Genomic DNA, 11,867 nt, shown 5'->3' with positions numbered 1-11,867 from the left:
GTAAGAGAATTGGCATGTATACGTGGAAGATCCAAATCCAATAGATTCAGACAAAATAAGTAGAAAAAAAATATCAAAAAAAGATAAGAAAAAGAAGCAAAGACTAAACCAGTCAAATGCGTGTCACCTGCACGTACAACAAAGGGAAAAAAAGGGATCGATGCACCGACGACACCCCGACAGGGAGGAGTAATTGGACGACGATGGTGTCTTAAGTCTCTTAAAAGAACCACTAATTAATTAAGTCAAGTTATGGGTCTGGGTCTAGCACGTTAGACGTCTGTAACTGCGAAGTGGGACGGTCGAATGTGCTCTCGACGTGCAAGCACAGGAATTGTTTGGGTTTGGACTTTGGACCACCCACTAAGGAACCAATTCATTCGACGCCACGTCTCCTTGCCTTCCACCCACCACACTCTCTAAACAACATCAGGTGTCAGTGTTGGGGTACATTGAAGAAAAATTAACGTTGCAGAGTTAAGTAGAGTTTAAAGAAATATGGCAAGTTCGTTAGGAGTTTCCAATGGTATCTCGTGCTAAGATTATCTTGTCCCCCCGCTGGAGATTCCACTAATGAAGTGGAGAGCACATGCATGAATGTGATCGAATCCTATTCATTTGAAAAGCTTAAGTGCACACTCACGAAGGGCGTATCTAGAAATAAAACGCTGTGCTGAAAGAAACAGTAATACTTAGCGAGTTAGCAACGTTGGCATCACCATATCTTCCTCCTGATGAGAATAAGAAGAAAAACGCGTAATCCACTAAAAGGAAGGTAGAGAGAGAGAGAGAGAGAGACCATGAAACTTTTCAACCAACACAGGAAGACAGCCAACAAAGGAAATCGATCTCGTTCAAATTTCATTTTCTTTTTCATTCTAAGACCCCCTTTCTTACAGGGGAGGTAACGAACTTTCTAGAAGCCCTAAGGAGATCCTTGGCTGTAAAGGGGGAAGTCCACTCATGAGACCCAGCCAAGGATGAGGAATCTGTTCCAAAGCTACTACTACCATCTTGCAGCCCTGGAACGCGGACACCTCCACTCACAGCCGGACTCGCAGTTTTCCCGCCCATGAACATGGTTGACCATGTGTCGCATAGCAAATCACGATTCATAGACGGCTTCAACAGTGTTAAGTCTAGGCTCCAATCTATGGAGGTGTAGTCAAATGGCATCAATCCACTGGAATTCCAATCGACGGGCGATGACACTGATAAGCCTGAAGAGCCACGTTGTGTGAACAGCCCAAGTGATGACGGCGCAGCAAGTGAAGACAGTGGATTTCCTGCAGAAGGCCATGAGCCACCCCACCTGGTTGCAGCAGGCTCTATGGGATTTGAGACAATTGTTTGGAAGTGGCTTTGCGGGACAAGTTTATGTGCGACTGTAGAACTATTTAAGCCCAAATTTGGAAAATTGGGCAATGTCCCGATCCGCCTCTTTGCTTCATAGCTAGATATTCCATTCAAATACCATCCTGTGGATGATGGTGGCGAGGCACTAAAACTGTGGCTTGTGGACGGGAGGTTCTGCTTGGCATTTATGGATTGTGGACGCTGCATTACAACAATCGGCTGCATGTTAGTCTTAACTTCACTCCCTGTCACCACATGCTGTGCTTCTGGCTTCATCAGATGTGCTGCTAAAGGAGATAACAAGGACTCTGAAACCATTGGAGTGGAACTGCCACTCGACCGCCTCTGCTCTAGGGTTCCAGTGACTTGCTGTCTCCCCAAGTCTGGCTTAAGTGGTTCTCTCCTTAAAGCTTGCGTATTTTTATTTCCCAAATCCTGAGATGCAGTTCCATTTGGTGAAGACTTCTTGTAGTCAAAATCTCTTTCTTCTCTTCTCTGATGTTGGGTCCCAATAGAAACAGTTGCCTTCACATGAGCTCTTGCGGTTGGGTTTTCAGCAGTCGCGACCACCTTGTTATTAAAAGAACCTGGATCACCTGATTCTTCCAACTTTGGTAATGTAGCTGCTTGTTCTTGTTTTAGTGCCTTCAAGGCCTCTTCAGCCTTGATCAAATCACCCTCAGTTGCAACAACAGCTCTTTCAACCTCTTGTTTTGTGCACTTGAATCTAAACTCCATGTCCACAATCTTTGCAATCTCATCAGCTATATCAATTTTCAAGTTCACTCCAGATGGCACATTCTGTACAACCTGCTGCTTATTATCCTCGCCGCTTTCAAAGAGCCATGCAACAGCCTCCTCAAGACGGCCCTCATTCTGTATAAGAGCCATAGTTGCCTGCTCCGAGGTGAAACCCATTGCTACAAGCTGCTGAGAAAGTGCCTCCAGTTTCCTAGACATGAGATACCCTCGGCAACGATCATGTAACTCCTGTGCACGTTTCTCCTTCTGGCGCTGGTGCTTCCTTTCATTTTTTTGCCGAATCTTATCACGCTTATCGGTATCACTACCTGGAACAGATTCAACTTGAGGTCCAGTGCTACTTGTCTTCTCTTTCTGATCTTCTGACTCACCAGAGCAACTATCATTGTTGGAAGCACAGTCAAACTCCCCTGCTGTACCAAGCGAACTACCAGAATGCTCCTCTGTCTCATCTATACTTCTAAATCTGCCAGTGTTCTGGGTAGCTAGCGAAGAGACAGGTGTAGTTTCAAATGTATGGAATGTACCAGAAACTGGATTATATGCACTTGCAGGTGCACCACTTCCAACATTAGCGGGAATTGATGATGGTTTTAAAGCAATCTTAGGTTGTTCTTTTGTTACAGCCTTTGCAGCTGACCTGTCCTTGGATTTGGATTTGGCTGCTGGAGACATTTCAAAAAACTGTTATCACAGTAGTCTACCTGAAAATTGAACAGTGCAAACCCAATACTTAAGAGTCCAGGACAACCATTAAATAATCACAGACACAAAAGGCACAAATTTTATTATCAAGACATCTACACAGTCACAATCACTAAAGGAAGAACCAACCAGGAGAAAGGGACTGGTTTTATGCAATTTGCAGGAGTTCTATCATCTATGCATGTTCAATTCCTTTTCCCAGCCAAATTTTTTTAATCGTAATACGTGCACAGATTTTCAATTTTGATGAAAGTAGAGTGAGACATGAATTGAAGGGATTCAGTAGTCAAATACAAATGCTCAGTGCATCTAGTGACTTTTTTTAAAGGAAAAATTCAAGCCACATTCATCTGGTTGAAGCAAGCAGATACATGTGGAGAAAAGGTTAACAGCCAAAATTATGGGTACAATCTGACAATGTAAATAAAGATTATAATCAAGACCGTGGAATATTTGAATTGATACAATTAAAACCAGTTACGTAACAAGAAAAATGCAAGTTTTACAAAGAAACTCAGGCATCAATGTGCATGCAACATATATTTTGATGAGTGTCTATTTAACAATTAAAAGCTTTTTGTCCAAAACCTATACTTTCTAACTACATATCAGGTTATCCTGATAAATATAACTTCCAAAATGGATCGGAGACCAAGAAAAGAGATCCAGTAAACCAGCGTACTGAACTTCTAATGTTAAAATCTTGGATCAAACTTTCCGCCTGTACTGAACAGTGAAAATTCACCCCTCAGGTCATTCTGGAGCAGGGAAAAGGGAGAAGAATGGAAGAATGACAAGTTCATCGGTATCAAACACTTGCAAGAATTTTGGAGTTCAGATAAAGATATGTATGGTTATGAAATCATGCCAAAGAAGATATGGTGGATTGACTGGTCGCCGATTACCAAACAGGTTGTAAATGAACTTGTGGTCAAGCTTAGATCTGGATTTCTACAACAATGCATATGCTAATGTAGATGTCCAAAAGACCGAGAAAAAAATCAGGGAAAATTAGCCATCTATCTGCCATACCATCAAACAATTAGCAAATGACCAAGGAAAAATGGCATGAAAGTGTCCAAGAAGCAAGGATGCACAAAGATTGGGGTCTCAATATTTTTATTGGGCCTCCATGATAGTGCATGAATAGAGAAACCAAACAGGCAATTGACACAGGATCCAAAACAATTTGGTCATGAGCAAATGCACATGCCATAGCAAAAGATAGATTGTGTAATGTAAGAGATGACACATGTGATGCATAGAAGTTGTCATGCAATGCTTAGCTTGATGCAACTTTGGCACTAAGGTGCCCAATAGCAAAGGACAATATGCAAGAAGACTTACCTATCCCTTAATTGAAAGAGAACTTTGATTAAACACAAAATAAATATACCGCACATTGTGAAAAGCCTATTCCAACTATGAAACATTGATACAGCATTTACCCTCCCATACACATACCGGATTCAGCCAGCTCCAATACACATTCGAAAACATATCATATATGGCTACCAAGTATCCAACTTAAATAAATATGAATTAATTATGGATACTGTGAGAATATGGCTTAACATGATGGGATATGGCTGAGGGATACAATAATATAAAGATTCACTCATTACATGTTTAATGGGTTATGTTGGTCTCTTTTGCGTCACCATTGTTAAGGAGATAATCTTGCCTCTCAGTGGAGGTTTCGAAGGTGAAGGCTGATGTTGGAAAGCAACCGATACAAAGCAGTCACATAATGTTGTGACTTACAGTGAATGCTAGATTTGTTATTCCATTGGTTCTATGCCAAGTGATTTGTTATTTCCTCTGTGCCTTATAGTGAATGCTAGATTTGACTCTCAGTTTATAAGAACAGAATACATTCAACCATGTAAAACAGTGCAAGATCGAAGGACCAGGAGATCAAAAGTCATGCATCTATATACCCGGGTAATGGCCAAATCTCTAGTAGCAAATGAACCAACAATTTCGAAACATGTATATACAACCAATAGTATTCCATAAGTCTAAGAAGCTATGACTCGCTGAATTCTGACCTCAAACACCAAGATTAATCACTGCAAAAACGTATTCTTGCTTATCCAATATACCAAAGATCTTTAACGGACCTTCAAGTATACCCTCAGACCAAACATCTAATCCTAACGAATCCACACTGCACGCCCACACAACACGGCATCAAACCTATAACAGATCGGCGAACCCCAAAAGCTCCAAATCCAAACCTTACCCAAGATCCCCACCAAATCAACCCGAGGACGACCTACCGTACCAAAATTAGATCAAAACTAACACAAAGAACACGAATCCCCCGAACCAAAGAGCAACATCGCGTGATCGAAGAGGAAAGGTAGGGCAATGCGAAAGCTAACCTGGAATCGACGAATCCGATCGGAACGAAGCGGCGGCAGAGGGTCTTTGGATCGATCGGAAGGGATTTAGGGTTTTGGAATCGGAGGCGGGAAGGGACACGGGCGACGCGATCTCTCTCTCTTTCGATTCTTCTACCGTCCTCTCCCTTTCTCTCTCCACTACGGACTCGAGGTGAGTAATTAGTCGGATTCAAGGTAAAGTTTGGAATCCAGTTGTCTATAAATATGGATCTCGGGGTCTTATTGGAATACGAACCAGAAGGCGAATGTGGTTGAACGTGAACTCTTACGATCGCGTCTGTTGCGATCTCCTTTAAAATTATATATATATATATAGGTAAATACTCTTTAACAAATTAGAGATTAGAACATAAATCGTCTATCAATATGTATATCTAACTATTCCATCTATGAGTATTCAAAATCGATCAATGAGAAGGCGATCAAATTTTTATGCACATTATCTGCCATCCAACATGACATCAACGTAGATTACAACTTACTTACTCTTGTAAATATGTTTGAAACACACATAATTGAATATATTGTTTGGCCAGTATAATTACATTGGTCAAAAGCTCTAATTACGGTCCTTTTGGCCGCTTTGATGCAAAGGAGAGCATCAACATTTAGATCTTGTATATTTTAGACCATTATAATTTTCCCCAAAATTATGTACATGAGAATCATACAATTAGATCAAATTTGATTAAGATTGTCAAATGCTCGTGTTATATGTAAAGTTTTATTTATACTCATATAATTAATAAATTGTGTTTTAAAATAAAATTTTATTTATGCAACGTATCTAAATTTTATGTATAAATATCTTCCAGCAAACTATGAGATATTTGATAAAAAATATTAATGTTAAAGAATTTATATATACAGGTGATTTGAAGATGTAAATTAAAAAAATTTAGGTTTTAATAATTTGCTCGAACAACTTTACGAATGATATCGGGGAATTTTCACTAATTACATTATTCTTTGAAATATTGTTACAGATCTTTTTGTCATATTCTTAAGAGATATTTATAATATCTTAGAGAATATTTGAAGAGGTATATTGTTTCTAAGAGAATCTCATAAAAAATATTTAAAAGAATATTATATTTTTATCTCTAAAAGATATATATAAAAAAGTTTTAATCTAAACTGGAAAGCCGTTTATCATTATCTTTATATCATCTTTTGGAAGCCATAAGGTATTACCTCTCAATTTTAGACTAAAAATTATTTTTATCTTAATGCATCTACATTAGATCTAGAAGAACTATGTCTCAATAATTATAGAGACAAAGAGGTTAATCTCAAATGTGCTAAAGTTCAGAAATCTACTACGGAAAGCTGCGTATCACGAGATCTAGCGAGCAAGTCGTGCAGATCGATAGGTAATTAATAAGCTTCTTATTAACTAATATAAGTTTTAATGATCAGTTTTAATTTTGAGTTTAGATCGGTATTTGAGATTTATTTTTCACGCTCTATTAATCCGTATTTTATTATTAAATAAAAGCATATGATAGAGAGTATATATTACATTATTTTCTAATTAGTATCATCATAACATGCATAAAGATTTAAGATTTTTTGTACTGTTGATGCATAAATGAACCCGTATGATTATTTTAATAAAAGAATTATAACCTTTTATTCCGTGCAAGTGGAAGCCTGCTTTTCTACTAGGTTGGTCCAGCCGAGTTCAAATTCGTGTGCTATATTATTTAATAACTTCAAGGACTATTTCGTGGTTGCCAATTCCAAATTGAATTAATTGAATTTCCCAATAAATTTTTTAAAAATAATCTTATGAATAATACGAGTAATTATGCAAAATTCCCTCCTAAATTATTGTCCACGTTGATTGGTTGGATTTTTAACACCCATTTGAGGAGCTTTCTTCCACAAGAAATCAATAACCATACTATAATCCAAAAGCTTATAAGTCATTAGATGACAAATTAATAATATAAAAAAGAAAAATAAAGTCGACACCAACTTTTTGTGTATGTATTTTATTTGGATACATGAAAGCTATGAAAACAGAGCTTGTCTTTTCTCCGTGAAATTCTATGCTTTCTTCCATTTGGTTCCTTTTCTCTTGAAGTGAACTATAACTCCGCCAACTTGATGCAGTGGTGGGCGAGCTTACGAAGCCTTTGTCTGTTTGTGACCAGGTCGGCATTCTTTCTGTTCGCTTTCTCCAAAATATTATGAGCATCTCATTCGTTTCTCTCTTTACTGACAGATTATTCTCTTTTAAGGAGATAGTTTTTGGTTAAATCTCAATCGGGTTCAGTTGTTTTATTGGGAATATGTTGATTTCTTAACTCTTTGTAATATATTTCCCAACTCTTGCGGTTGTATCTGATTTTGAGATGCGGTAGAACACGCTTGAAAATTTCAAGATGCTGTAGAAAACGTAAGATAAGATTTATTTAGAAAGAAGCTTATCCTTGATCTCAACAATCCTATTTCACATACAATCAGATTCTATGGCTTATTCTGATTAACCTCAAGGACTAGTAAACATTCTACAGTTTTGAAGCAAATATGTTACTTTATGTAGACTTTGGTGGATTGCTACCTTACAGAATTTTCATGTGTTAATGTATAATAGTGATCCAGATAAGCATAGTTTTTGGAGTTAGATTATTTTTATTGTTTAAGTATGTAGTCTCTTGATAATTTTAGCTTTCTCTTGCTTTGTTTGGAAATTCGATCTCTTGTTTCCCAATGTTCGGTTATTTTACTATGTGTTAATCAAGTATTGTAGTTCATTTTCTCTCGCACATAGAGTTAGCATTTTCATTGTACTTTTGTCTTCTCCACAGCTCGAAATGGAATCTCTCGACTGTAATGAGAACAGTAAGTCTCAAGTTCTTCAGCAAAAATATATCTTGGGGAAGAAACTTGGTATCGGATCATTTGGTAAAGTGAAACTAGCACAACATATTTTGACTGGGAAGAGGGTTGCCATTAAAATTCTAAATCTCCAAAGGTTGAATGAAGTCGAAGTAAAAAGAGGTAAACTATTGGGATCCTTAATCTCCAAAATATGTAACATGATGTTTACAAGATGTAATTGATCTCCCTTTTCACTTTCAGTCAGATGTGAGATTGAAATAATGGGAAGGCTTTCACATCCTAACATCGTTCGCCTTTACGAGGTTATAGAAACAAAATCGAAAATATATCTTGTAATGGAGTATATGAGTTGTGGAGAATTATATGATTATATAACTGAAAGGGGCCGACTTACGGAGGACGAGGCTCGCTATATATTTCAGCAGGTAATCAGCATTTTTATTTTATTTTCATTAAGAGTAGTTTGTATTATTTTAGATTGTAGGAGTTGACTTACAAGCTCTATAGTTTATACAATGAACTTTATAGCTATTCATATCAATACCCTGTTTGTGGTCTTGGAAGTTGGAACTAATGTTTGTAAGCATGTACTGATTCTATATGTTCTTTGCATGGCACATACAGCTTTTGTCACAGATCACCTCTCAATTATTACACTTCACTCATAGAGCTGAAGAATTATCTTTTTGGTCTAAATCATCTTGTTCAAATTCTGGTTTCTTAAAATCTGAAAACTTTCCTTTCATTGAAATAGATTATAGCTGGTGTTGAATTTTGCCACCTAAACAAAGTTGCTCATCGAGATCTGAAGCTAGAGAATCTACTAGTGAATTCCAAATGCAGGGTTAAACTTGCAGACTTTGGCTTAAGCAATATAATGCGTGATGGTTATTTTCTTAAGACATGCTGTGGAAGCCCAAATTATGCTGCTCCTGAGGTAGAAACAGACCTGTACAAGATAGTCATACACTTATCATTCTAGGTTTGTTATGCAATTGTCTTACTTGATGATATCCACACTTCCAGGTCATCTCAGGTAATCTGTATGTTGGCTCTCAGGTTGATGTATGGAGTAGTGGGATCATCTTATATGTTCTTCTTTGTGGAAGGCTTCCTTTTGATGCGGATAACTTTCCCAATTTATTCAAGCAAATAAAGGTACAGAACATGAGATAGATATACCCTTATTGGTTTCTTTGACATGATATCTCTTTGTTCATTATCAACTGAATGGAAGTGGATAACAGGAAGGACTTTACACTATTCCACATCATGTATCACCGTTAGCAAGGGATTTAATTATCCGGATCCTTGTTGTCAATCCAATAGAACGGATTACCATTCCACAAATCCGTGAACATCCTTGGTTTCAGTTTAATCTTCCACAGTGCTTAACTGTCCCAGCTGAAGTAATGGAAAACATATCAAAGAAGGTATATATGCTGCTCTACTTATTCTTCCTTCTGCTTGTGAGGTGGATCTTTCAATAGTTGATCTGAGGCATTTATGTTATCAACTAAAAATTCTAATATCCAAGTCTGTTCCAATCTTACTTCAAAAGACATAATGGCTTTTCCGTTGGTCTAGATACTTCAATAATACAATAATTAATTAAGTTCAAATAGGTTGACGAAGATGTACTGCAAGGTGTGATTAGCCATGGCTTCGATCATTTTCATGTTATCAAATCCCTAAGGAATAGAATCCAAAATGAGGTATTATGAACTTCACTTTCTTATGGTTCTTGTTTTCACTGTATATGTTTATTTTAGATGAAATCTTGTCTCCTGCAGGCAACAGTGACTTATTACTTACTACTGGACGAAAAGATTCACGCTTTCGGAGATTATGATTATTATAGTTGCCAAAATGGATATGTAAGATCTTCTACAGAATATGTGGCCTCAATGTCTTTTCATTGACATTTCAGTTTAGCACATTCTTTCTTTCAAAACTAAAATTGAAAGACTACTTCTTTTAGGCTATTCTATCTAGATATAGTTACACCTGCAAAAGAAAAATCAGTGAAACTCTACACATGTTTGATAGGGTAGAAATTCGCCATCTTGATCTTTGGTAGATGCTAGATATGATAAAAGGTGTTTGTAAGACTGGTAGTTGTAGATTGAATGTGTGCCAAAAACTATGTTTAGACAAAATGAAAATACCCAACCTACACTAATCAAATATATGCTACTTGCTGAGCTTATTAAGATACAACTCAATTTTTACAGTATAAAGATATAATGAGAAATAAATTCAGGCATTAGTAGTACTCTCATAGCGAAAGGCACTGTCCTTTCTTATACACCATCTGTTATGCACATGCAGTACCCTTTATTTCCTTCTTTCATGAATCTCTTTGTCAAATTGTTAATAACTTCATATTGTATTAAACTTATCAGGATTGTAACACTTCAAGAAGCCATCGATTAGGAGGACCAGCTAAGATAACCTGGAATAATCTGCAGCAGTGGCAGCGACATCTTTACATGTGGGACGGAGCAGTATCACAGAAGATGCAAATTCCTGTCAAACATAAATGGTCAGCTGGAGTGCAGGTTATATTCTCCTACTAAATCCCAATTTATTCAAAATACATCCTTTTGCCGAAATGGCAGGAGTAATCCATATCTTGATAGTTGGTCGTCAAGTGATTGGCTACAGTACTACATTAATGCCTAAAGACTAATTGAATTGACTCTGACAGTCATCAGCTGATCCAAGGGGCATTATTACTGAGGTTTTGAGAGCCTTTCAGATCCTAAATGTGTGCTGGGAGAAAATTGGGGACTACAATATGAAGTGTAGGTGGCTCCATAATGCAGGTAGCAGCCCTCAAACTAAACTCTCCTTGGATATGAATCAAACCCCTAGCAGTAGTGAAGATGCTCTCAGTGATGTTGCTGATGCTGATTTAAAGTCAGGAAACAATCTTGAATTTGAAGTTCAGGTAAGGAATTTTGTGTGGCCATATACTTCACTTCATTGTTTGATTTATTTATGAAGCTTTACTCAAGTTACATTCATATGCTTCTCTTGAGAAAAGCTTTATGCTGAGCTACCCAATGGCAATCTTCTTTTCTTTTTTGGGCTTAGTATCAGTTCTCATAGCAGATCGATGGCAGTTGCGAAAATAATAACTGGGCTATAAAAGCATCTGGGAGTATGATATTTTGAAAAGATAAATTAATCAAATAAGAAAGGATTAGGATTCTGAAAACCAAAGGATTCTATTACAGACTCATCTTGTGTCTTCCTCATTATAAATTTACAACGAGTCATAAGACTCAATCATATTTGCTCACCTTATAATCTCTTTCCTTTTTTATTTTCTAAAGGATAAGAGCTGTCTATGTTCTTACATGTTCACTATTTCTTTGGCAGCTTTACAAGGCTCCTCAAAAGCTATACCTTCTTGACTTGCAGAGAGTCCGCGGCCCACCGATTCTTTTCCTAGAATTTTGTCACTCATTCCTTTGTCAGCTTCACCTTCTGTGATCCATTCCTCTTATGTTAAAGACTTAACCGGCATTTTGGGACCAAAGATTTTTGTCATCGTTAGTTTTTACTTGATTCTAAACTATCGCAGCAGTTTTGTATACACTCGTTTGAATATCTTATACCATTTTGTATGATATACTCTTTGCTGTCTATACTTCATTACTACTAGTCTTCTTGTTTTGATATACTTTCCCAGCTATGGTATTGAGAGGCGTTCTAAGACTCTCTCATTCATCACATATTTTATTTGATTATGAGTTTTACTAAAGATTATATTATATT

At 37.1% G+C, this 11,867-nt stretch overlaps 2 protein-coding genes across 3 annotated transcripts; one reads left to right on the top strand and one right to left on the bottom strand.

The window, feature by feature from the left end:
* Window positions 1-830: 830 nt before the first annotated feature.
* Window positions 831-5,407, bottom strand: LOC140781532 (uncharacterized). The gene is made up of 2 exons (XM_073127545.1): window positions 5,211-5,407; window positions 831-2,822 (listed from the first exon to the last, which is right to left on the bottom strand). Exon 2 carries the CDS (start codon window positions 2,791-2,793, stop codon window positions 874-876), a length of 1,920 nt encoding a protein of 639 aa, XP_072983646.1. The 5' UTR covers window positions 2,794-2,822; window positions 5,211-5,407; the 3' UTR covers window positions 831-873.
* Window positions 5,408-7,257: 1,850 nt separating this feature from the next.
* Window positions 7,258-11,735, top strand: LOC140782243 (SNF1-related protein kinase catalytic subunit alpha KIN10-like). 2 transcript variants are annotated; one of them, XM_073128715.1, is made up of 11 exons: window positions 7,258-7,390; window positions 8,048-8,240; window positions 8,322-8,506; window positions 8,836-9,018; window positions 9,108-9,239; window positions 9,329-9,514; window positions 9,707-9,796; window positions 9,875-9,958; window positions 10,487-10,642; window positions 10,792-11,034; window positions 11,469-11,735. In XM_073128715.1, the coding sequence occupies exons 2-11, from the start codon at window positions 8,054-8,056 to the stop codon at window positions 11,580-11,582; spliced, it is 1,560 nt and encodes a 519-aa protein (XP_072984816.1). In that variant the 5' UTR covers window positions 7,258-7,390; window positions 8,048-8,053; the 3' UTR covers window positions 11,583-11,735. The 2 variants fall into 2 exon arrangements, with proteins under 2 accessions (XP_072984816.1, XP_072984817.1); XM_073128716.1 differs by lacking the exon at window positions 7,258-7,390 and having other exon boundaries at window positions 8,326-8,506.
* The last annotated feature ends 132 nt before the right edge of the window (window positions 11,736-11,867 follow it).

Source organism: Typha latifolia, chromosome 2 (assembly GCF_019914945.1).
Source record: "Typha latifolia isolate L0001 chromosome 2, TyphaL0001v2, whole genome shotgun sequence".
NCBI lineage: Eukaryota > Viridiplantae > Streptophyta > Magnoliopsida > Poales > Typhaceae > Typha > Typha latifolia.
The sequence above is the reverse complement of the archived record's forward strand: the minus strand, read 5'-3'. Positions and strand labels throughout refer to the sequence as shown.